This window comes from Ursus americanus, chromosome 11 (genome assembly GCF_024610735.1).
Source record: "Ursus americanus isolate L20-20 chromosome 11, mUrsAme1.1.p, whole genome shotgun sequence".
NCBI classification, from domain to species: domain Eukaryota; kingdom Metazoa; phylum Chordata; class Mammalia; order Carnivora; family Ursidae; genus Ursus; species Ursus americanus.
In genome coordinates this window covers 9,276,229-9,302,196 of record NC_142137.1, presented here as the reverse complement: position 1 = coordinate 9,302,196, position 25,968 = coordinate 9,276,229, and the positions used below count along the sequence as shown (strand labels likewise).

At 44.9% G+C, this 25,968-nt stretch overlaps 2 protein-coding genes across 11 annotated transcripts in view; one reads left to right on the top strand and one right to left on the bottom strand.

Moving 5' to 3' along the window:
* Positions 1 to 25,968, bottom strand: part of ANKRD6 (ankyrin repeat domain 6) — a 188,035-nt gene continuing 162,067 nt past the window's right edge. For 4 of the 10 annotated variants that reach the window (XM_087865318.1, XM_045807063.2, XM_087865320.1 and 1 more), the window contains 8 exons: positions 25,750 to 25,827; positions 21,850 to 21,954; positions 20,456 to 20,590; positions 19,943 to 20,128; positions 19,333 to 19,485; positions 12,999 to 13,112; positions 12,156 to 12,282; positions 6,536 to 11,024 (listed from right to left, as the gene is read on the bottom strand). In XM_087865318.1, the coding sequence (XP_087721444.1) occupies positions 10,453 to 11,024; positions 12,156 to 12,282; positions 12,999 to 13,112; positions 19,333 to 19,485; positions 19,943 to 20,128; positions 20,456 to 20,590; positions 21,850 to 21,954; positions 25,750 to 25,827 (1,470 nt within the window). In that variant the 3' untranslated portion in view covers positions 6,536 to 10,452. Of the gene's footprint in view, positions 116 to 5,278; positions 11,025 to 12,155; positions 12,283 to 12,998; positions 13,113 to 19,332; positions 19,486 to 19,942; positions 20,129 to 20,455; positions 20,591 to 21,849; positions 21,955 to 25,749; positions 25,828 to 25,968 lie in introns of those variants that run through there. The other 6 variants (XM_087865319.1, XM_045807064.2, XR_015726022.1 and 3 more) reach the window with 5 other exon arrangements.
* LYRM2 (LYR motif containing 2) lies at positions 2,923 to 5,223 on the top strand. Its single transcript, XM_045807068.2, has 3 exons — positions 2,923 to 3,004; positions 3,580 to 3,720; positions 4,163 to 5,223. The coding sequence occupies exons 1-3, from the start codon at positions 2,942 to 2,944 to the stop codon at positions 4,241 to 4,243; spliced, it is 285 nt and encodes a 94-aa protein (XP_045663024.1). The 5' UTR covers positions 2,923 to 2,941; the 3' UTR covers positions 4,244 to 5,223.

The window sequence follows — 25,968 nt, the reverse complement described above, 5'->3', positions numbered from 1 at the left end:
GCTGTCCCTGGCTTCCGCCGTGCTGCCCAGGCCTGCACCAGTTCAGTGGCTCACTGCGGTAAGGGTTTCTCATTGGTGTCTCACGTCCGCGGTGGGTGAGCTGCAGCACGCTGGGCTGGCGGCAGAGGAGAGAGAAGTTCGTGAAAAACAGTGGCTTGTAAAGATTTTGATCTAGGTGACGTCGTTTGTTCCACTCACAATTCATTGGCCATGGCCCTCTGATGGGTCGGGTAGGGAAAGACAGCAACATTCTGACGAGGATGTGGTCTTTCGTATCTGCCTTTGAAATTGTACCATGTAAGCTGGAGCGTCCCAGCTGGTACCCAGGAGTCCCTTTTTCAGCTTGTGCTGTGATGAAAGAAGGGTTGGGAAGCATGGAAGCAGTCCCAGGAGACCTAGGAGGGACTGTGCTAGGGGTGGGGTAAGAAGCAGGACACCCCTGAGTCACGGAGGGCGTTATTGAGAGTAGGCTTGCTCTCCCTCGGAGCTCGAACTCTAGAGCTTTCTCGTCTTCAAACACCAATCTTGTCCAGTCTTTTAGACACTTTATCCCATCTTCCCTTCTGCTCTGCTTGTGTTACAGCTGTACCGCTTCTAATCTGTCGTCTGGGCTACTCTGGTGGTATCCCAGACAAATCACTTTAGAGCTCCCTATGGTGAAGAGGGGGTATTACTCTCCTGTCCCTTCTCTCCCAGAATCCCCACACCACTAGCTGATCTGGTCACAGAAAACCAGAGGTCCTGGAATCTACCAGTGTTCTAGATGTTCTTTGGAATTTTCTTCCCTAATGTGCCTTTCTGGAAACACTTGATAGATAAGCCCTCAGGTATGAATCCTGACGTCTGTAATACTGCATGGGACTTAGATGCTCCCGTCTTATGTCTTCCTGCCCGAAGTGGGAGCCTTACTCATGACAGTATTGCAGTGTCTAACATGAGTGACTGTTTCTGGATGGGAACAACTAGTATAAAATCTATAAATTAATGTGAGAAGACAACACTGTTAGTTTTAATAAAGATCTAATGATTTGGAGGGAAAGGATACAAAAGATTCTCAAGAAACTACAGGTGTTAGTTCTGCCAAATAGTAAAATGTACTAGTCTTACAAGAAATAACCCTGAACACTTCGTTCAAATCCTAAAAAAATTTACCATATGGACATCAAAGCCCGAGAAGAAAGAATGATTTAATAAATGGTGTCAAAATTATAGTTTAGCAATTGGAAAAAAGATGGACATCCACATCAAGCCATAAGGCAAACTAGGTGTGGTAAATATTTTAAACGTTAACAATGAAGACAATGTAGAATTGCAAAGCTTCGAAGGGGAGAAATTGAAATTGAAAGCCTCAAAAGAAAAATACATGACCATACAGACTTCTTAAAGCTATATAAACAAATTTTTAAAAGAACAGGCAGACAAGCCACATAAATTAGAATAAAAACCTTGATCACCATAAATGGACCAATCATGACAATTCATAAAATAAGTGGCAGGGGATATTTCACTAATTTCACTAATTTTTATAAGAAAAAAATGAATTGCTATTGTCAATTAGACGAAACTTCAAAAAAGTAATCACAGCATCACCCATACAATGCCTGGTAATGTTCAAGAAAGCTAGACATTGGAGTGTATGCGGCAGGTCCTGTTCTCAGTGCATTACATACAACGCGACTCTGAGGTAGATCCTGTTTCACTTTACGGAGGAAGGAGGAGGCCAGGAGAGATGAAGTTGCCCAAAGAACACAGTTAGGAAAAGGGAGCACCAAAGGACTCTGGCAAGTGAGGCGATCAAGTAAATGCTCAGTAAACGGGTAACCAAATGAACATTTTGGGCTGTATTTTAATTTAGCAAAGATTCACCAACCCTACTTACATAACCTAAGGGCAGTGTGTGTTGGCAGGATAAAACAATTATGAGGAAATAAAAGCTTAAGTTGTGGGGACATTCCGTTCCTCATTATCAGTGATACAAAACTGAAAACTCCAAAGGAGCAGCCATTTAAAACCTCATGAGAATGAATATGTGAAAATTAACAAAAGGAGACTTCATTGAAGCAGAGTCGGGAGACTAGAAAGCTGGACCACTCAATGTCCCAAGAATAATGGTCAATTACAGACTCCAACAGAAGTGCCAATTATAGATCCCAGCAGAAGGTCAACAGGAAAGAATTATCAGTTACAGTCCGAAGGGGGAAAAAGATGTGAGGCGCACTGTGCAAGCAATCGACTACCTTTGCAATCACCCTTGCAACTCCAACTCCCCTTGGAAAAATCATCTTGCTTTTTCCCAATGACTTTTCAAAACAACCCCTCTCAACTTCCATCTCTGTAAAATAAGTTCCTCTCCTTTATTGGACTTGCCTGTAGTTTTTCCATAGCTTGCATGTCCCCAGCTGCAATTCTCTATTTCCAAATAAACCCACTTTTTCTGGTAAAATAACCTTACATTTAAGATGAACATAACTAATGGCATGAAGATGCCAGCACGGGGGAAATGGTTGCAAACAGAAAAGACCAGGATGAAAACAAAAACGACAGAACAGGACACAAACATTAAAATTAAACATTTAAATTGTTATTTCTGACTATACGCATTCAAAAAGCTCAACCGGAATACACACATCATTTCACCCCTCACTCTCAAACCTAACCACCGTGCCAGGAACTGTGCCAGTTGCCTTACCACTCCTATTCTCACAACTGTTTGTGACGCAAGAACCACTATCCCCTCGCAGCCCCACGAAAATGCGTTCTAGAACAAAACTGCCCAAAGCTTTCTAGCTCATTACTGGTTCCAACCGCTTCAGTTCAGACAAGACTGTGCGGAATTTGGCCGGGGGCTGTAACCGACAGGCGGTCTCCCAGGAAACCGAGCTCACCCCGCCCCCTGGTTACGCCCCCACTTCCGCTCCTGCGCACTGGAGCTCTACGGCGAATGATACTACTGGAGGAAATGGCTACTTCCCGCTTACCCCCGGCGACGCTAACGCTAAAGCAGGTAGCACCCGTTTTCGCCAGCCTTCTAGGGCAGCTTTCCAGGATCTGATCTCAATTATGCAGCTCTCCCTCCAGCCCACCCTGCGGAATGGGTCGCGGGGGCAGGACTCCCTGATGCGGAAGCCTGCGGTGGGGGTGGGGAGGAGGGGGCTGCCCTCCAACCCTGGGTTCCTGAGGCGGGCGGGCTGTGGAACTCTTGGAACTTTGATGCCTCTGCCACGTTGAAGACTGTTCTGTCTGTTGTACTGAGCTATGGTAAAGAGTGAGATTGCCAAAGAATTTTAACTGCACTGGTTTAAAAAAAGTGCTGTTACTGTAGTTACAGCTCCTAGTAACTGGTAGTCCTTTTCCTGCTCAGTGGTCATCTCTTGATGTTAAAGGGTTTTAGGTTTGACAAAGCAGTAAGCAAAGAGCCCAAATACACTTTTTGCCTTTTTCTTAAAAGGGAAGTTTTTCTTTGCCATTTTCAAAATTGAGGAGCAAAGGGAAGTCCTCTATTTAGTTGGTTTCCTAAAGTAAAGCCCTCTGGGCTGTAGATTTTGCAGTTGTAATTGACATGTTTCCTCCCTTCTACAGTTCATGAGAAGGCAACAAGTTCTCCTTCTCTACAGAAGGATTTTGCAAGCAATTCGGGAAGTTCCAAATGATTCTGATCGCAAATATCTGAAGGACTGGGCAAGGGAAGAATTCAAAAGAAACAAAAGTGCCACCGAAGAGGTGAGAACAAGATCATGGTGAGGACAGGCCCTGACCATTTTGTATTAGTTTTTTTTTTTAAGTTTAATAGACTTTTTGGAATATAAGGATCATGGAGATGTATGTACATCTTGATCCTTCCTTTTAATGTTACCAATTTTCCACTCAAATGATATTTGAAATTTTACAGTCTTTACAGTAGCATCACCTGACTTTTCTGTTAAACTAGACATATGTATACACATGAGAAGATTATAAATTGGACAGCATGATGGTTTGGGAAGTGTGGCAAGTGGGGTTTAAGAAAGTATGCCAAACACTGTGCGCCCTTAGTTGTCAATTTGGGGCTTTCCTAACACACAGTTGTTCCAATTCTCAGTGTTGGTCCCTAACAAATGAAATGATAGAGCTGTACCTTGTTTAACCAAGTAAAACAGTGACCAGCTTTCACTTTCTTCTACAGGATACAATCCGGATGATGATTACTCAAGGCAATATGCAGCTCAAAGAGTTAGAAAAAAACCTTGCTTTGGCAAAATCTTAACTATAGCATTATTCTGAAAGACTTTCAGAGTTTCTGTATGTATCATTGAGCAGATTAGACTCAACGATGGGCAGCCTAAAAGCAAGTCAAACTGTAGAGTACTTGGGAAAATGTCAGAACGTGGAGCATGGCATATCAGTGCAAACAAAAGCACATCAGAACAATTGCCTTGACACTGAAAAACATACCCTGCATTTTGAAAATGTTTTTGGATGTGTCAGCATTTCAAGCAGCAAAACCAGTACAAGTAGTCAGGACTTAAGATGTTCAACACCATTAACCCTCTGGGAAATGCAACTTAAAACCACATCGAAACAGTACCACATCCACTGGAATAACTATAATTAAAAACAGTTAATAGCAAATGTTGGTAAAGATGTAGGGAAATGGGACCCCTCAGACATGCTGTGGGAATATCAGATGGCACAGCCACTTGGAAAACAGACTGTCAGTTGCTTAAAATATTAAGTTACCATACAATTCAGCAGTTTCCTCTTAGGTTTACAACCAAGAGAACTGAAAATCTTTCTACAAAAACCTTGTACAGGAATACTCATAGCGGCATTATTCATTATAGCCAAGAAGCAGAAGCAATCCAAATGCCCATCAGCTGACAAATGATCCAATAAGATGTCTGTAGAGTATTATTTAGCAATAAAAAGGCATGAAGTACTGCTACACGGCTGCTACACAGGGATGAACCTGAGACCAGTCACACAAGATCCCATGTTGTAGGATTCCGTTTAGACGAAGTACCTAAAACAGGAAGAAAGAGGCGGTTGCCCAGGGCTGTGGACAGCACGGGAAGTAACTGCTGCTGGATATGGGGTTTCTCTGCTGGGTGAGGAACACGTTCTGAAGTTAGATTGGGGGTGTTGGTTGTACAAGTCTGAATATACTGAAGTCTGCTGAATCGTATATTTTGCATGTGTGGTATGTGAATTATATGTCAATAAAGGTTTTACTGATTTTTCTGCCAATATAGAATTGACATATAATACTGTGTAAGTCAATATTTTAAGAAAGCATACTGACCTCAGGAGATACCCTGGACCTTTCTTGAAAAAATCTTTCTGCATCACTGTAGGTTGTTCAGGTAGGTTCTTCAGATGTGACGTGATCCGGTAGTCCGAGGATTCTCTGAGAAGATCACCCCGGGAATACAGATCTTTGTTGGAAAGAGGACGCTTAATGAGCACGCTGAAGCACTCACCAAAAAGAGCCAGCGTCTGGGTGAACCTGATGCAATTACCTTAGCATCCACACAGAAGTGAAGCCATCAGGGACGGTCCTTGGTGCATTAGGTTCTCCTCCAGTGATGGGAAGAAAAAGTTCGAAGAATACATTGAAGATGAGAAGTTGACCTGAGGACACTCCGACCAAATGTACAACAGTTAATTTAGTGAAAGTGAAAGCTTATGGAAGAGGCCGGATTGGCAGTTCTACAGACGGATGTCGTCTGTTCTTACACAGATCTAAAAAGTTAATCCAAGAATCTGACCAGCACCTGAAAAATGTAGGAGAAATTTTGCAGAACAATAAATGGTTACCTAGTCCTGGACTCTGCATCCCAGAGCAGAGAGAGAAGCCGATGGTGGCGTTTGTCCATGACCTGCCTGCATGGCCAGGGTCCACCCTCCCCTCCCACAGCCTCAGCCCACAAGACAAAATAATTCTGAATATCCTTCAGCCGGGTAATCTCATTCAAAATGCATGAGCTAGTTATCAGGTCTGTCCTACTGCAAGGCCATTTGATGGACAGAAGCACTTGTGAACGGTCTCTGAACAGGGGACGCTTTCTTTGTGCGGCACAACGTACCTCTTCAAGTAGACGCAGCTTCTACTGAATCTCAGGTCTTGACATGACAGATCATCCTTCCATGAGGTGCAGGAGTCAGTGACCTGTGGACGTTCTTCCTAGCAGTGGTGTATGTCAGAGCTTGTGGTTTGAGAGTTTGTATGATGCAAATACCAGACTCCAAGAAAACCTAACAAAACCTGGGATTTGTTTTTATTGTTTTTTAAAGTGTTGGGCAAAAGACTACAAATTGAATTTTCATCTTCCAGAGGCTAAGATTATTATAATCTTAAATAATAATGGACAACTTTTGAGTGCTAAATAAATCTTGGGCTAAACAACTTCTCCCATATGGAACATGCTCGTTAAGGTGTTGGCCAGGTTTGAACTGGTGAAACATTTTGTTTAGCATCTTTATCAGTGTTCTGGCTTAGACAACAAATTACCTTTCTGGATATTCCCTGTGAACTGTACTCACGTGGGGGTGCCTGTGTGGTTGAGTTGGTTAAGTGCCGACTCGATTTTGGCTCAGGTCATGATCTCGGAGTTGTGAGATCGAGCCCTGCATCGGGCTGGGCATGGAGCCTGCTTAAGATTCTCCCTCTCCCTCATCCCCTACCCACCCTCTAAAACGAAACAAAACAAAAACCCGCACAATACACTCTTGGTTGAATGTTAAAGTTTTGTTCCTCAAGTTTAATTTTACAGTACTTGTTCAGTTCATGTATTTGAACTACAATAAGTCAAATATTTATCTTAAAACTTTTTAAATACCAAAGCTTTCTAGCATGAGGATAAGTGGCTAGGGTTATGATTTAGCATACTGACTGTCCCTGCATCATGACCTCCTTTGAAGTGTGCCATCGCGTTAGAAGTTTCTACACTCAGCACAGGCGTTGTGGTGCGTGGGCCTGCAGAGGACTTTATAATACTTGAGGAAAGCAGCACATACTCTCTAGTGTTTGTAGTATTGGAGTCACAGAAGCAGACACTCAGGAGAGGCTGAGACCCACACTTACCTAAATTGTCTCTTTTGTGGAAGAAAAATGCTAGTCAAACCACAGAAGGAAACAGCTCACATCTACTGTGGAAAAAAACTGGGATTATGTAGAGCAAGGTCCAAGCAGAATCGAAAGCAAATTGTCACTTTGTGCCAAACTAGAAATGGCCACAGCCTATTTCCTTCCTTTAGTCAGGCATTTGAGAAATTCTATCAGGATTAAATTTGCTATTTTTGTTTACTAGGAAAAGGAAATTACTTTTTACCCACTCTGGTTTGCATTAGGAAAATTTCTGTGCTGTTTTCTGATTATGTGTCTCATGGATTTAATACATTCGTATTTATCATAGACCAACAATACTACAGAAGAATATTTCCCTTTAAAATCACAACAGAAAACAATCTTAATTTTTTTTCTTATAAGTATTCTAAAAGGTCACTGGTTTTATCTTCTAAATCTTAATCAATTTGACTTTTATATCACGGGAAGAAATGTATTTAGCTTTTACGAATGATTTGTTAGAAAATGTTATTTTACCTGCATACAGTTGTAAGTGAGGTTTTGTTCTCAGTTCAGTATTTTCTAAAAGGTCAGTAGTTTAAACAAAACATTTAAGCTCGCGCTGAGAAATACTTCCATATTATCGGCTTTTGAAAAATTTATTTTTCATGCAGTGCACCTGATCTCTACTTTAAAGCAGATGTATTTACCAGAAGTTATCCTTCTATCAAAACAAGGTAAAGTGTGCCTACGTGAAGGCACTCTCTCTGGGAGCCATAAATCTGGTCAACCACGCAAACCAAAATATACAGTAAATATTCACACTTTCATTTAAATAAGGATTTTAATATCCATAGTGTTGAGAACCATGTTTAATACTTGGAAGTGAAATTCAAGGTAATAAAAATATTAAATAGAAGACAACATACCTCTCAAGTATCAGCACTTGACTGAAAAAAAAAAAAGATTTAAGCATGAAAACATCAATTCCTTTATTTTGGGGTCCCAAAGATAAGATTAGAACTATATTCAATCTAACCACAGATTTTACTGTACTCAACGCCGTAATTCACTAACAAAAACCCCACTGCGGTATTACAGCTTTTCTGTGTTTCACATTTTCCCCCATAGCTGTTCAGAGTTCTAATCTCCGTTTCAAACACGATCCACGTGACAGACTCTCAATTACTAGTCTTGCTTCTTTGGAAGAGTACTATTGTGGCATTTGCTCATTTAACAGAAAGCACAAGGGAAAAATAAGGAGATACCCATCAGACCCAAAGTTGAATTTCTGACAATACTAAGAACAAAAACCCCGTTTTTGAAAATAAGCTATGGATCTTGAGATGCTGCCACGAGGCCGGGGTGGAGGCTGACTGATCGTGTTGCCTCCTTGCCTCTGCTGCCTTCCCTATTAAGAGTAAGGACCCACGTATCTACCGGACTAGGTGCCTGTGACTCTTTGCATTCCTCCCTAGTCTCTTACCGTGACTTTGACAAAAATACCTAGTTCATGACAGAAAGTGGCCTGCTTCTGATGGGTAGACGTCACATCATCAAAATCCTTCCTTCCAAAGACTCTACGGTCTAGATAAAATTTAATTTGTTTTCAGCATTTCTCAACAAGGATACTCCTTGGGATAGCAGGAGATACTTGGTAAGTGAAAAGAACTCTTAGACTACAACTTACTGAATATCTCAGGATTTGCTGAGCATCAGGCAGTTCAAGAAATTGAGGTATACTGAGGAAGGACTCTAAAGCTGTCCGCGACGCCCAGTTAGGGGACCCGAGAAGCTGAGGGCAGCATCTCGCTCTGCAGTGGGGAGGCTCAGCCTGGGGAGCGCAGCAGGGAACCAAGGGAGAAGGCGCCTCTCCGTGGAGCGGAGCCCCAGGGGTCTGGGGAAGAGCGCCACATCCTTCCCGGTGGCTGAGGAACAAGACAGGCTCACAGACACGAACATCAGTGCGAGGGGACATTAAATTGGCCCCTATCCGGGCTGTGGGATGGCACCCTACATCTAGATCTCAGTCTGCCAGGAGTGTGTGTGTCCACAGACTGTCACTATTAACAAGAACAGCTGTAAGCTTGACTGGGTGAAAACAAAGGAGCTGTAAACATACCGTGTTTTTCTGGGTGTGCCCATGGCAGGAAATCATTTTCTCTCCGGCTCAATGAGCAACATTTTATTCCAAGTTAGAGACAATAGTCACTCAGTTCCTGTGTTGCTAGAAATCGCATGGGGATTTCTGCGCATACCCGGAATCTGGAGGACAGGCATATGATCCCACACACCGAGGGACAAGAAGCATAGAAGAGAAATCCAAAATTTCAACATACCCAAGCTACGTCTATAACGTCGTATCCTCCACAGAGCAGAGTAAAATCCTCGGGACTCCACAAAGCTGCACAACAGGGGGGTCTGGATCAAGTTACTGAATTATTTTACTTGACGGAGTCACTGCAAAGCAGTGGGAAACTTTTGAGGCTCTTCAATGACAGGACACAATTAGAAGTGAAATACTTTCAAGCAATAGCCTCACTTCTTTATAAAATGTAGACCGATAAACTCAAATTTAGAAAGGTACCCTTGGATAAGTGGGTGTGATTAAGGATAGACGTTTCAGGTAATTGTTAGATGAACGTTTTTCCAGTAATCTTTAAAATCAGTAGGATTAATCAATTGTAGTATTGTTGTATTTTGGCTGAAAATACAGAAACAATGACCCAATGATTTGAACCTTTCTCATTTGAGTTTATTAACAAATACTCCCAGTGCTATTAGCCAATGCCTCATTATTTTAAGTACCCACCAACTTTGCAAAGTATTTTAAGATATACGGGATCTAGTGACATGAAAATCTTTTTCTCCTCAAAATCTATTTGATAAAGTTTTCATCTGGTTAAAAGGTCAGCATTTTGAGAAGTAGGACTTTGAGAGGGGGATTTAGCGTGTCTCAGCCACAGCTCTTACAGAGAGAGACTCTCATCCGGGCCCAGCAGGTGTGGGCCACATGCATGACTACTGGAGTTCACAAGGGCTTCGTTTTTCTTCTTCCTTTTGATTTATATTATTTCATACATCCTGAATTTTAGGGTTTAGGCTCCGCACATCATCTGTTTCTTAGCATGGCTCACTTAATCTGAGCTTTTGAACCTCAGATGAACCTGGACTGAGGTTATGAGTTTGTAATGAAACCTGAAACTAAGCAACTGTCCCTGGTTTCAGTCTCATTGTTGAAGTCGTCATAACTTCAGGGCACAGGAAGCATGGGTCTGGCACATTTCAGAAATTCTACTTGTTTTTAAAAGACAAGTCTACTATGTGCATGATAATGGACACCTTGGGCACAGCTGTCCTAGAGCTGCAAGCCAGCAATCAAGAATCCTCCCTGGGCCACTTCCCAGGTCCTAATTTTCCTTCTGCACCTTTGTCCTTAGTTTAGCAAGTTCTTCTTCTAAGCTTTTAATATGTTCCTTCAGGGTGGCCTTGTCTTGCTGGGCCTTCTGACTGGCTTGGCTTCGTGCTTCCTCAATCTTCCTTTCATACCACTTTTCCATCTGAGTAGAAACAGCCTCAAAAAAATACTGGGTAATCTCCAGAGCTTGGGAAGTGTCTCGAACGTGAGGGGTGGTCTGCTCGCTGCCTGCTGCTGGTGGCAGCTGCCCACAGGGGTTGCTGGGTGCTGGTTGCTGGGTCCGATGCCTTGTCTGCCCACTTTTCCCAGACTTCTTGGTTTGGGTGCCCCTGTCAACACAGGGCCCAGCCTGCTGATCACATTTGGCTGCCTCTTTCAAGGGCAGTAAGGCTGTCTGGACCTTGACATTCCTCAGTCGGGAGCCTGTACAGTCTGAGGAAGACAGCTCCTGCTGTAGTCTGTGGGTAGCAGTGGAGTTGAAGGCCTTTTCCTTGGGCCTCACCACCTGAGGAGAACTGTCAGAAGCTGCTACTGGACCCGCAGTGATCACTGATTGATCCACACCTAGTTTCAGAAGGAAAACAAGACCACGTTGACACAGCCCTGTGGCTCTGCGTCGGCATTTCAGACGCCAGGTAATCCTATACACCATCAGCCTTCCCCACTGCCAACCACCATGTGCAATTTCTCCTCTGCCCTCCCCCCTTCCACGTCCCCCTGATGATCATTTTGGGTGGTTAGGGCTTTCATGGATTAACGACACTGGTGGCATCTAAGCCAAAAAATTGCCGGCCTTCCCTTTAGCTAGTTAGAAAGCTTAGAAAGCTCTGGGTACCATCTTGTGACGGCTAAGGATGACACGGCTCAGCAAGTAGGTCTGAAACAGAGCTGGGTATGTATTGATGAGAATGAATACGCCCATTCCCTAATTTCTGGGCCTTTTCCACACCATAGCCCCAGTTACTAGTTCCAATTCAGAGAGGTGGTCATACTCTCTACCCAGAGCTCCAGCCACGTTCCCTAACTAGACCTCGCATGAAAAATTTGCCCAGGATTTCCCCAATGTTATGGGCACAAAGAACATAAAACTGTGGTTCCAGAAATGGTCTATAATAACATAATACACTTGACATACCAAGATTCCTCACAGAGGCCTAATTACAAAGGCTCTACATGTCCGCAAAGTCATCACCGAGTATAATCACTGCGGCTGATGAACAGACACTTTGCTTGAAAGATCTCTTTATCTAGCACCTGGGGCGGCTTCAATACATGAACCGCTGCTTATGGAGGTTTACGTAGCTGGACTAAGGTCAAAGGCTGATCAAGGAGAAGAAAGGAGAAAGCAGCGCCAGAGCCAGGGCAAGAGCCCCGCTGAGGAGACAGATGTTTGTTCAAAACTCTTCATCTTTGGGGCCCAGTCTATCAATATTGTACCTGAAACACAGCTATAACCAGTCAACAATTCCTTTATTCCTTCATTCAGATATTTTGAACACTTAAATAGGAGTACTTTATTGATGCGTAGGAACTGAATGTACAACAATAAGCAAAGAAAGTTCTCAGCCTTATAGACTTTACAATCCAGTGTTGCCTACAGCCCTATCCTAGGGGCTGCCTTTGGACACAGCGGAGAACGGTATCTGGGGGTTTGACCATCTTTGGATGGAATGGCTCTCTCTGCCCATGTGTTACCTGTAGAGGACTCGCAAGTAGATGGTGTGGATTTGCTCCTAGAGGCCCTGGAATCTCCAGAAAGCTTCAGCTCTAGATTCTGAATCTTTAACATGCACCAGGTTTTTAATTCATCCACCAAGGACATCTAAAACAAACAAACAAAAAAAAAACAACCCCGCACAAATGATGAATTGGACATGTGGTTTATGAATGAAAGCATCAAGAGTGGACTTTTCAATTATGATAGTTCCAGATATCATCTTGACAGGCCTCAAAGCTGTGGATGACCTCCCCTCCCACAGCCACACGGCCTTCTCTGCTTGCCCTCCCCTAGACGAGGATTCACCCAGCACCAAGCCTGATAGTTTCTGTAGTCTTTGAGTGACTTAGGTTAAGAGACACCTTGAACACCCAGAGCTTCCCAAATCTTACAAATCAAGAATTTTTGGCTGCTCAGGAGCATGAACTCTCTCATACTCAACAAGTACTCATTTTATGTCTGTGGTCTCAGGTAGACAAACTCCCCAAGGGCAGGAACCAAATCTTGCTCAACAACAGAGCAGTGCCCAACAAATGCACAATACCTAGAGGGGATTCAGAGCAGAGACTACAGCTTCGCCTGGGTATTCTACGAACGGTTCAGTCTCCAGCTCTTACCAGAATATTCAGCAACAAATGGACTGAACTACATGTTATTTTCTATTCATTATATAAATGAATAAAAGGACATTAAAAAGGACGTGCTACGTAATACAAATGCTTTTATGGGTTCTTGGCCTCTGGGTTTTCAGTGATGGGTCCATCTTAACTCAGTGGAGACGTGTAGTAAATACCCGGCTAGGGGCAGAGCCTGGTTTTCACCTGTCGTTTCTCTCCGTCGTGCTTCTCGGCGTCGGAGTGCTGCTGCAGGCGGTTCAAGCACTCTGTTCTCTCTGCTGAGAGCCGCTCAACCATCAGCTTGTCCAGAACACGCATCTGGGATTCAATGGGCAGAGAGCAAAGGACTGAGATGACCGCAGGACGGTCCCTTGACTCCTGAGACGGGGCTCTGGGGGACCAAGCAGTGGCCAGAGGAAAGAGAAGCAAACCTCAACTTCTCTTTTATCCTAGTTTCATCTAGTATTCATTGAACCCTAGGTTTTCACAATCCCTGAGCATGTTTCTGTGCAGTCACGCCTTTTTCCCATTTGTTAAATTCCTAAGGGGTTGAAGAGACTGAACACACAGTAAATCTACAACTTGAGCCAATGCAGACCTAGTATTAGGGTAACCTGAGGTGTGACTTAGGGAGGTGGGTGGGGGTTTGGGTGAAATAGGTGATGGGGATTAAGGAATGAACTTGATGGGATGGGCACCGGGTGATGTGCGAAACTGCTGAATCACCATATTGTACACCTGAAACATAACACTGTGTGTTAACTGTACTGGAGGTCAACAAAATAAATCGGGTACTAGACAAAAACAAATTATATGTTTAACTCCATATACAGAAGAGTACGTTGCCATTAAATAGCACACCGAAACTCAACATGTCGAAGACATTACTACGTTTAAACATAAGCTACAAAGATGGCAAGGGCTCTTCGGGTCCCAGATGAAGTCGTAAGACCTGTAATCTACTCCACAGACCCACCAAATCTACACCCGTTTACAGAGCAATTCCTCCTCAAGACCTGAGGGATGACCGAGCAGTTTGCGTACCACAGAAGATAAGCCATACAGAGCAGAGCAAGGGAGGCAGAGACACGGCAGCAAAGGGAACCCCCACCCCCAACACTGCACGGTAGTGGGGACAGGACTGGGAACGTGGGAAGATTGGTCTGCCCTGGTGCACAGGAGAAAAAACAGGATTTCAAAGGGCAACTAGAATACAAAGGAACCAGATCCCTGCCAAATGTCAGGGGAGCCACTGGAACGGTCTCTAGGTCACAAGGGCTGGCAAGCACCAGAGTCTACGTTCCTCCTCCACCTTGATGTCGCAGATGCGAGCCCGGGCACCACAGCCATCCTGCCGCCTCGGGGAGCCCTGCCCTACGCCACCACCAGCCCCAGCTGTCCCGCCAACGCAACCCCAGCATGGTACACACATCACACCCTCGGTCAGTGCTCACTACGGCTCCAGCCGTTTTGCCGAGGTGACACAGGCGCAACGCACCTTGAACGCTCCAGGCCCCTCGCTTCAACTCCAAATGACCTGCCAGGGCGCACTCAACTCCGTGCCCTGAGACCTCCCCGCCCGAGTCCCCTTTGCTCCAGACCACGTGCTCGGGTGCATCCCGGGAACAGCACCTGGAGCACATCAGCTTCGGCTGAACTGCCGGGGGGCCAATGGCACAGAGGGCCCTGGGACTGCCCCACTCTGCACCCACTTCAGCTCAGGCCATCCCACTGACAGCCCCAGGGCAGAGAGCCTGGGGAGCCCCCAGGCCACCCCAGCCACGGTTCTGCCAGCCAGCCAAAGTCACCAAGCGTGATACCCTCTACACAGGGGATGGCTACACCTCAGACTGTTCCTTCACGTTGAGGATAAGGAGCTGTTCTGCTTCGTTCTGAGGAACAAAAGCAGAAAGTCAAGCAAATGAGGAGACGGAGGACTACGCTTCAAACAAAAGAACAAAACAAAAGAACTAAATGAAACGGAGGTAGCCAACCTGCCTGGTGAGAGTTCAAAGTGATGGTCTTAAAGATGCTGAGCGGCTGCACAGAGGGGTGAATTCAGAACTCCAACAAAGAAACAGAAGATATAAAAAGAACCAATCAGATGAAGAATATAGTAACTAAGATGAAAACCACAATAGAAGGAACCAACAGAATAGAGGGTGAAGAAGAATGGGTCTGGAATCTGGAAGACGAGGTAATGGCAAGCACCCAGACTGAACAAGAGAAAAAGAATTTTAAAAAATAACCATAGGTGAAGGGATCTCTTCGGCAACCACAAACAAACATTTGCATTACGGACATCCCAGAAGGAAGAGAGAGAGAAAAGGGAACAGAAAACTTATTTGAAGAGATAGCTGAAACGTCCCTGAGCTGGGGAAGGAAAATAGGTCAGGAAGCACAGAGTTCTAAACTAAATGAACCCAAAGGAGACCCACACAGTGACACATAAATAAAAGGTCAAGAGTAAAGAGAAAGAGAATTTCTAAAGCGGCAAAAGAAAATAACATTCAAGGAAACCCCCATAATGCTATCAGCTGATTTTTAAGAAACTCTGAAGGCCAGAGGAAGTGACAGGATATATTCAAAGCACTGAAACAAAAAAACCCTACAACCAAGACTCCTCTGCGCACCAAGTTTATTATTCAGAATCGAAAGAGAGAGAAAGACTTTAACAAACAAAAGGTGAATGAGTTCATCACCACTAAAACAGCCTTACAAGAAAATTTTTTTTAAGATTCCACTTATTTATTTGAGAGAGAGAGAGAGAACACAAATTGGAGAGGGGCAGAGGGAGAGGGCAAAGCAGACTCCCTCCCTGCTGAGCAGGGAGCCCGACTCAGGGCTCAATCCCAGCACCCCAGGATCATGACCTGAGCTGAAGACAAATGTTTGTCCTGAGCCACCCCAGTACCCCAACCTTACAAGAAATTTTAGAGATTTTTTTTAAGTAGTAAAAAGGCCATAATTAGAAAATTATGAAAAAAAAAAGAGTTCATGAGTAAAAGCAACATACAGTACAGGTAGTAAAGCACTCTGGTGTGAAGGTTAAGAGACAAAGTGAAATTGTATCTTTAAAGTTAGTTAAGGAAACTCAAAAGAAAGATACAAAATGACAGCATACAAAAAACGTGGGGGGGGGGTCAGTAAAAATGAAGTTCTTTTTGAATGTATTCAAACTTAAGTGACAATTTTTTTTCTTTTTTTTTTTTTTGGAGAGAGAGAATGTATGTGCACATGAACGGAGGGTTGGGGTGGGGAGAGATGGGGGAGAGGGAGAGCAAGAATCTCAAGCAGGCTCCATGCCTGGCACAGAGCACAATGTGGGGCTTGATCTCACGACCCTGAGATCATGACCTGAGCCAAAATCAAGAGAGTTGGTCACTTAACCAACTGAGCCACCCAGGCTCCCCAGGTGACCATCAATTTACCATAGCCTGCTATATACTTAGGATGTTCTATATGAATCGGATGGTAAACACAAAACTCAAACCTAGGATACACACACACACACACACACGAAAGTGAAGCAGAACACTAAACAAAGTCATCAATCATAAGGAAACAGCAAGAGAGGAACAGAATTACAAAACAAGAAAACAATAAAATGGCAATAGGTACATAACTATCAATAATTAAATGTAAATGGTCTAAATGATCCAATCAAGAGACAGAGGGTGATTGAATAGATTAAAAAAAAAAAAAGACCCATCTATTTGCCGCCTACAGGATACTCACTTCAGACTTAAAGGCACACACAGACTGAAAGTGAAGGGATAGAAGAGATTCCATGCAAATCAAAGGGGAGTGGGGAGGAGGTAGCCAGGGTAGTAATACTCATATCATAAGAAACAGACTTTAAAACAAACTTTAAAACAGACTGAACAAGAGACAAAGAAGAGCATTACCTAAGGATAAAGGGATCAATCCAACAAGAGGATTTTAACAATTGTAAACACATATGCACCTAACATCAAAGCACCTAAATATGTAAAGCAAACATTAGGAGACAAAGGAAGAAACTGATAGTAATACAATAATACTGGGAGACTTTAACATCCCACTTACATCAGTGGAGAAATCATTTAGATAGAAAATAAGGAAACTGTCTTTAAAGATTCTATTTATTTACCTGAGAGAGAGACAGCACGCGCGAGTGCGTGTGTGCAAGCACAAGCAGGGGGAGTCACAGGCTGAGGGAGAAACAGGCTCCTGCTGAGCGGGAGCCCGATGCAGGACTCCATCCCAGGACCCTGGATCACGACCTGAGCCGAAGGCAGACGCTCAATGAACTGAGACACCCAGGCGCCGCCCAGGAAATTGTCTTTGAACAACACATTAGACCAGTTGGACTTAACAGATATTTATAGAACATTCTATCCAAAAACAGAATACACATTCAAGTGCACATGGAACATTCTTCAGAATAGATCATGTGTTAAAACAAGTCTCAATAAATGTAAGATGACTGAAATCATATCAAGCACCTTTTCTGACCATAAAAATATGAAACTAGAAATCTGCCTTCAGCTCAGGTCATGATGTCAGGGTTCTGTGATCATGACCCCAGTATACTGGGATCGAGTCCCACATTGGGCTCCCTGCTCAGTGGGGAGTCTGCTTCTCTCTCTCCCTCTGCCCTTCGTCCCTGCTCATGCATGTTCTCTAACAAAATTTTTTTTTAAAGATTTTATTTATTTATTTGACAGACAGACAGCCAGCGAGAGAGGGAACACAAGCAGAGGGAGTGGGACAGGAAGAAGCAGGCTCCCAGCAGAGCAGGGAGCCCGATGCGGGGCTCGATCCCAGGACGCTGGGATCATGCCCTGAGCCGAAGGCAGATGCTTAATGAGTGAGCCATCCAGGCGCCCCTCTAACAAAATATTTTTTAAAAATTGTTAATACCTATTCTTCCCAAACTATTCCAAAAAAATAAGCATACATACACCAATGGAACAGAATAGAGAAACCAGAAATGGACCCTCAACTCTATAGTCAACTAATCTTCGACAAAGCAAGAAAGAATATCCAATGGAAAAAGGACAGTCTCTTCAACAAATGGTGCTGGGAAAATTGGACAGCCACATGCAGAAGAATGAAACTGGACCACTTCCTTACACCATTCACAAAAATAGACTCAAAATGGATGAACGACCTAAATGTGAGACAGGAATCCATCAAAATCCTTAAGAAGAACACAGGCAGCAACCTCTTCGACCTTGGCCGCAGCAACTTCTTGCTAGACACGTCTCCAAAGGCAAGGGAAACAAAGGCAAAAATGAACTATTGGGACCTGATCAACATAAAAAGCTTCTGCACAAAGGAAACAGTCAATGAAACCAAAAGACGACAGAATGGGAAAAGATATTTGCAAATGTCTTATCAGATAAAGAGCTAGTATCCAAAATCTATAAAGAACTTATCAAACTCATTACCCAAATAACAAATAATCCAATCAAGAAATGAGCAGAAGACACGAATAGACATTTCTTCAAGGAAGACATACAAATGGCCAACAGACACATGAAAAAATGCTCAACATCACTCGGCATCAGGGAAATACAAATCAAAACCACAATGAGATGCCACCTCACACCAGTCAGAATGGCTAAAATTAACAAGTCAGGAAACAACAGATGTTGGTGAGGATGTGGAGAAAGGGGAACCCTCCTACACTGTTGGTGGGAATGCAAGCTGATGCAGCCACTCTGGAAAACAGTGTGGAGGTTCCTCAAAAAGTTGAAAACAGAGTTACCCTATGACCCGGCAATTGCACTACTGGGTATTTATCCCAAAGATACAAATGTAGTGATCCAAAGGGGCACCTGCACCCCAATATTTATAGCAACAATGTCCACAACAGCCAGACTATGGGAAGAGCCCAGATGTCCATCAACAAAAGAATGGATAAAGAAAATGTGGTGTGTCTGTGTATACACACACACACACACACACACACACACACACAATGGAATATTACTCAGCCATCAAAAAATGAAATCTTGCCATTTGCAGTGATGCGGATACTATGCTAAGTGAAATAAGTCAATCACAGAACAGATTGTATAATCTCACTCATGTGGAATTTAAGAGACAAGACAGAGGATCATGGGGGAAGGGGGAAAGAATAAAACAAGACAAAGTTAGAGGCAGATAGACCATGAGAGACTCTTAATCACAAGAAACAAACTGGGGTTGCTGGAGGGAAGGGGGTGGGGAGGATGGGGTAACTGGGTGATGGACATTAAGGAGGGCACGTGATGTGATGAACACTGGGTGTTATATAAGAGCGATGAATCACCAACCCCTATCTCTGAAACCAATAATACATTATATGTTAATTAAATTTTAATTAAAAAATATTTTTAAAAATCTGAATAAATGAGCTTGAAAGAAATCACAAAGGCAGGCCTCCTCCCTGACAGCCCGCCCGACACGCTCAGCACAGAGGCTACAGAAGAGAAGGATGTGCTGAGGGCTCTGATTTCCTTTCCTGTCGGGATACCTGGACGTGCAGCGCTCCGGGCCACCCACTGACCTGGTGCTGGGTCTTGTTCTCCATGTGTCCCAGCTTTGTGTTCATTTTATCCTGAACTGAGCCCAGCTCTGCCTTGATCTCCTCCACAGCTGCCTCCAACTGATTCTCCAGCTTGTTGATTAGGGGTTCACACCGACAGCCGTTTATGGGTGCCTGACGGGAACAGTAAAGGAATCAATCCACTCAATCATTCCTTCAACAAATTGGTTTTGAGGACCATCCAGTGCCAGTCAGTGTGCAGGGGGGAATACAGATGATGGAGGAGGCAGGTTCCCCCCCGGCGTAACTTTGGGATGTCCAGTGGGCCAAGCTTTGGGACCAACAGGCACTAAGAAGATTCAGAGAGCACCAGTGCTTGTTGCTTTTATCCACTCTGGGGCCTCAAGACGATCCAGTCACCTAAGCATGGTGTGGAAAGCTTTGTAACTACCGCTGCGTGCCTGGGCCTAAGCTGGGGGTGCGCCTGCAATTCAGGTCAGGAGGGCCGCCTGCTTTATCTTCGAAGCTCATGCCCTCAGTCAACACTGAGAGTGGTCCCCAGGAATAGGGACACATGCACGGCCTTGCCTTAGGCCTGTGGTCCTAGGTCCAGACGGGGCTTGCCAGGTACCTGCATCACTTTCCCGTCCTTGCCGCGGTACAGCGTGTACAGCTGGTAGGCTCTGAACTCATGGGGAGGGGGTGGCGGGGAACATCGGTGCCTGGGCCTCTTTTTAGGATGACTATGAGCATGCGAGGTCTTCTGGTGTCCAGGCTGTTGGTCTGCTGGTGGGGTGGGGTCAGAAAACGCTGACACCTGTGGGAGAGGAAGGGACAATGCCCCCGAGCACTGTGACATCTACAGGACTGACACCCAGCCAACCACTCCCTTCTCACTCACGTGTGCCGAAGACCCAGCTTGCTCTGTCTCACGGCATTCCGCTCCAAGCACCCCACGTCAAAAGAAATACATCAGCTCGCTAACCTTGTGTTTGAAGTTAGCCAGATTTACTTTTTGTGCTCTGGCTCCCAACCAGCAAGCCAAGCAAAGTGGCTTTTCAGCTACTGGGCATGACGCTATCCCAGGGCCCTCTGCCAACCTGCCTCCCAGCCCTCTCCACGCTGCTTTCACGCGCCTCCTGACCTTGGGCCTTGACTTTCTCTGCCTATTGTCCTTTGCTCTGGGCTCTGGGGAGGCGGACAGGATATCTTCTCTGGCCTCTTCTTTCCCGGGTACAGCCTGTTCACTGCTGGGGGTGTCTCCTGCTGAGACACTTCCCTACAGAGGAAAGAAAAAAAGCCCAGAAACCAGTTCTAATTGCCCCCCCTCTATCTTTTTCTGTAATGGTGTAAAATTCTGTTTGCGAGACTGCATCTGCTAAAGGACCTAGGGGACATGGCGCCAGTGGCAAACAGGGAACGCTGCCCGGTGGTCCACACTGCACAGATTCTGTTTTCCCAGTTGCTTGAATATTTGGCTTTGACTAAATATAGCCTTGGGTCTAATTCTATATTCTAGAGCTTTGGGAACCTACCACAAACACCTCAGCGTGAGATTTTTTATTTTTTTGCATTTCGACAACTGCACCAACAATAAAAACACATTCATTCTTTGACCTGGGACCTCACAATTCATAATGGAGTAGGAGAAACCTCTGAAATGAAAAAACATCCCATTTCCACTCCTTATAAGAACTTTTACAAATTAACATATACAATTCAACCACAGGAACTTAATCAGAGTTACAATGCCTTAACCCTGGAAACGGATAAGAAGATTTTGAAATACAATGATGAGTACTTGGTATCAAATTCTATGGGCCAAAAGTTGTCTTTACATCCAAGCCTTTTTCGTCCTGGGAGAGCGGAAAGGCACGGTTCATTCCAAGGCTACAGTGGCTAGTCGTGCAAGCTGTCCCCATACAAGGGCACCTGCAGAGGGAGCTGAAAGCCAGCTCGGGCTCTCTGTAGCGTATGAGCCCGAGCAGGGGGCATCTTCTTCTCAGTTCTCACAGAGGAATCACCTGTCCTAGCACAGCCTCAGTCGTTCCCTTAAGCAAAAAGGAAGCAACCTAGACCGGTGGTTGTGAAACTTTAGTCCACATTGGAATCACCCGCCGGGCTTGTTCAAAGACTGCTGGACCCCTCCCAGAGTTTCTGATCCAGTGGGTCTGAGGTGAAACCCCGGACTCTGCATCATTAACAAGGTCCCAGATGACACAGCGGACACCACACTTTGCACCCCTGCCCTATACAGTTAAGGGCACAGTGTCCGAGGCAGAGCCGTCCACATGGTGGTGACAAGGCCACAGATATGGGGGTTAGAAAATATGGGCAAACAGGCTCAGGATCCGAACCCTTGGAGGAGTGGAGGACAGGGAGCTGAAGAGAAAGCGCAGACAACAGCGTGCAGAACCAGAGGACAGCAGAGACAGAGGAGGGCGTGGCCGCTGCCACACGAGCCCAGAAGCCGCGGTGCCAGTGTCCCACCCTCTGGAAGGGGGTGAAGTTGGGGAGGGCGGGAGGGCTACCCCCCACCTTGCTTTGTGCCACCTCATCTCTTGGCACAGACTGAGCTCTCCTCTCTTCCTTGAGCCTCTCTCTCTTTTTCCTCAGGCTTCGCCCACGACTGAAGCGCAAGACCTGAAGGAGGCAAGAAGCATCGTTACAAACCACCAGCGTGCGCAGCATCAGCACGATGGAATCGTCCTTGGACCTGGTGCTCTGATCTAATGGAGCTTCCAGCCTAGCGGGAGAGACCAAGCATTCACGTCAACAAGCACTTCCAGACTGCCTGCAAGGCTTCCTAGGTCCTGTGCCGGGCGGGCTCTCTAGGGACCCAGACGGGAGGAGCTCGTTATCCCTGAGCTCCAGGAGCTTGCAGTCTAGGACCAGAACAACAGGCGTTTACGCGCTGGGCCAGGGCCACCATATAGGTGTGTCTAGGCTGTGCACGGCTGAACTCCAGGGAACACCACTCACAGAGACCAGGACAGGAGTGGCACCCCCCTGGAGTGCTAGAACGCGGTAGCCCCAGGCCAGGCACAGGCTGTCTTGGTACACTGGACCTGAACTAGCCCATCAGATGTTCTCTTGACCAAACCATATTCAAGGCATTTGTAGTGTGATTCAAACACTGAGGTGCATCTGTGAACCATGGGACCAACTATGGGACAGAAATCTCTTCCCCAGAAGAAAGCATTTGGTCTGCCCCTTCGAGGGCAGGAAGGCAGAATGGACACAGGCAAGTAGACATGGGGTCCGATAGCCCGATTTTGGAACCCAGCAGCAGCTAGCTGTAGAATCTTTGGGCAAGTTATTGCCTTCTGTGTATTCTCAAATGTACGTATGGGAGTTAATGGAATTAACCAAGGTAAAGCAGGCGGCTGGCACACCCTGGACCATCAGGCATGGTTAGGTGCCTTCCTCCTGCCTTGGGCCCTAGAGCGCCTTGATCGGCACAGGCAGTCTAAGCAGAGTACAGACCTTTGAGCTGGCAGAAACCTTCAGTCTCTGGCCCAGCTCCACACCCTTCCCCCAGGCCCCTTGCTCCCCGTTCCACCAGCACCCCCTTCAACCAAGGAGGTCCAGGAAGTGAAAACACCCTTTTCAAGGTCTCGTAAATTTTCTGCAATAAAACATTTTGTCTTCATAGGTCGATAGTTCAGCACAGTCTTCAGCTCAATGTTCAACTTTCTTGTGTTCATTAAATTCAAGTGACACAATTATGGGACAAAAAGAACCTCTACAGGCAGCAGGTACCATCTACATGGAGATTTCCTGACAATATCTGCCTGTGGCTGAACCAGATGTTTAAATAGTATCTTCATCCCCTAAGCCAGCAGCTCTGAAAGTGTCGGGAACCCTGGGTCCATGAGGCTAAAATTATCTTCATAATATTACAACAGCGTCGGCCTTTCTCTCTCAGAGTGACAGCGGTGTTTCCCCGGAAGCTGCACACGATACTGCAAAGGCTCACATGTGGAAGAAAAGGCGAGCCCTCCCCTCTTCTTTGCAGAACAGTATGGAGATTTGCAGAAATGTAAAATAATGCTACTTAACTCTTCTCACACCACTGGTTTTTATAAAGTTACTTTTCACAAAAACAAGTTCATTTTGTGGTAACAGAGTTAAAAATGTTCATTTAAAAACAACATTCCTCAAGTTGAATTTCAAATATGGTAACTATAACAGATATAAACACAGCTCTCTATGGGCCTCTAGAACATTAAGTGTCCCTAGACCAAGAGGCCCGAGAGCCACTGTCCTAAGCCCTTTCTTAAGCTAAATTCAGACTCACAAGGAAGTCAAGTTTGATGCGAGGAACTGACTAGTGCCCATCGCTCATTCAACTTACGGACCCCTGGAACAGAATACAGCCCCAGCATCAACCCCAAATTCACTTTCAGAAGCATTTGTGAACCGTATCAATCTAAAATGAGAAGGGATACTCAGAGGTCACCCAAATCATCAGCATAATTCCCTCCACAGACCATGTTATTGGCCAGGGAAAATAACTTTGCATGGCTTACAGCCTTTCTCAGCGAACCCTATCATCTACTAAATGGAATGTCATCAATCTCCAGCTCACAGAAATCAGGGTATATGGAGCTTTAGAAAGTAACCTCTTAGAACTGCTGTGAGCCAGTGAAATCCATGGTCAGCTAAGGTGCCACGGCAAGGAATTTCCTGTTTCACACAGAGGAAGGCTAGTTCTAGAACTTCAGAAGAACAGCATGTATACAACTTTATGCATATTCAAAAGTTCTTTATGTTGAGAACAGAGTTTAACATAATCACGTAAAATACTTGGTAAAATGTCGTTCTATTTATGTGCTATTCAAATGGGTGTGGAAAAACTGAAGTCATTTTTTTTTTTAATGGAAACACTAAAGGAGAATCACATAGGAAAATGATCCACAGTCAGCCTTTTCCCTGCGAACTCAGATCCTGGAGATCGGGAAGACAAAAGGCAGGTGGGTTAAAGGCCTAGAAGTCTGTGCGCCTTGGGGAAACTCCACCCCACAGAATTTGATGATCTTCCCACGGCTAAGGACAGAGCTGGCTGTCCTAACTGCCAAATACTGACATGGATATAACAGAGGGGGACTCGGACCTTTATTATAGCATCCCCTACTTTTTGATCTACGAGAGACCAGCATTTTTCTATCAAGATTCATTGATGTGATTCAGTTGATGATTTGTTTGCAAAAAGAAAGAGGCAGAAACTTTTCCAAAGGATCACTTGACTTGTGCCTGCCAGGGGCTCCACAGACTTCCAGACACCACTGAGAAGGACCAGCTCCACGGGCAACAGGGTGATCAGTTTTCAAAAGGCAAAAAATCATCACCACTTCCAGAAACTGCTAGTCATATCAAGTAGGTTTTGAAAACGTAAATGAAATAAAGGCCATGCAAACCCTTGTGCTAACGGGGCTCACGCGCAGCAGTCTGGTATCTGGAATTTTCCTCCGGCTTCTCTGAGACTTTAACTTCTCACAGTATCAGGCAGAATAAGGTCAAAAACAAATACGTTTTTGCTGTAATGTAACACAGAGTAGCTCCAATCGGGAAGCAAACCATTTCCTTAATACTGGACATTTAGGTTTAACAAAATATTGGACAGCAACAGAAAAGCAAACTGGCTTCCATTATGATGAATAATTATGGGAACTGCAGAACACTTTCCTACTATAGTTAGGATAAAGGGCAGGATACAAAAGGGTATGTGTGTTGTAGGCACACTTATAAAAAGTATGTGTCTGAAAGGTAATATGAAGAAACAAGAACAGTTATTTCAGGGTGCCGAAATGATGAATAGCTTATACATTATTAAAATGTTAGATAACTTCAATCTCAACTCAAATGATATCAATTTTTTAAGTTAAATGATGCCCCAAATACCATTATATTGAATAAAAAAGGGAAGAACACCATCATACTTAACCACCTCTAATGGACATTTACTGCTTTATTTGCCTAGACTGGATCCCCTCCTCCCACCTTTCTCCAGGAAATGCCCCTTCCAAGCACATAGTCAAATGGACACAGCTATCTTCCTCAAGCGCCCGTCCTACTTGTTCAGGGCATTTGCCCCAAGCTTGCCAACCATGATTCTCTCCTGTGATCATTTAAACCAGAACTTCTTCCCCGAGTACTTGGGGAGTAATAATCCACAAAGCTGGTAATGACCATGATCCAGCCACAGAGAAGAAAGGGTGCCCGCGTATGAAGACGAGCCCACTGAACCTTACATCTCTCATTCTGGTTATCCTGGAGGCCTGTGTAGATTCCGCATTTTCCACTGCCTGGTTGCGAACCCATCCATTTCCTATTTAAGTTAGTTTGAATTGGCTCTAATAGACGGCCACCAGAGAATCCCAACCAACTTTTGCAGCCCCACATAATCAATATAATGGAAAATGCAATAAGTCCTACCTGGGGAGCTTTAGTGAGGAGGAGAGCAACTTCTGGATTATTGTGGTAGCGGGCAGTCTCCAATGGAGTCTGGCCTGCCTAAGGAAAGGCACAGGACAAGTGAGTAAAAGACAGCAACCCTGCACACACCTAGCCCGACTGGGACAGCAACTCTGCCCTCAGTCACACCAGCATGGACGCAAGCTCAACAAGATATAACCACAGGTAAGACCTGGCCCT

What these genes read in the sequence shown, in the direction of transcription:
- LYRM2 (XM_045807068.2), top strand. Translation starts at nt 2,942, where the DNA reads ATGATACTACTGGAGGAAATGGCTACTTCCCGCTTACCCCCGGCGACG. An exon ending in CGACGCTAACGCTAAAGCAG is followed by an intron (nt 3,005 to 3,579) that starts GTAGCACCCGTT and finishes TCCCTTCTACAG; the next exon opens with TTCATGAGAAGGCAACAAGT. An exon ending in ACAAAAGTGCCACCGAAGAG is followed by an intron (nt 3,721 to 4,162) that starts GTGAGAACAAGA and finishes TTTCTTCTACAG; the next exon opens with GATACAATCCGGATGATGAT.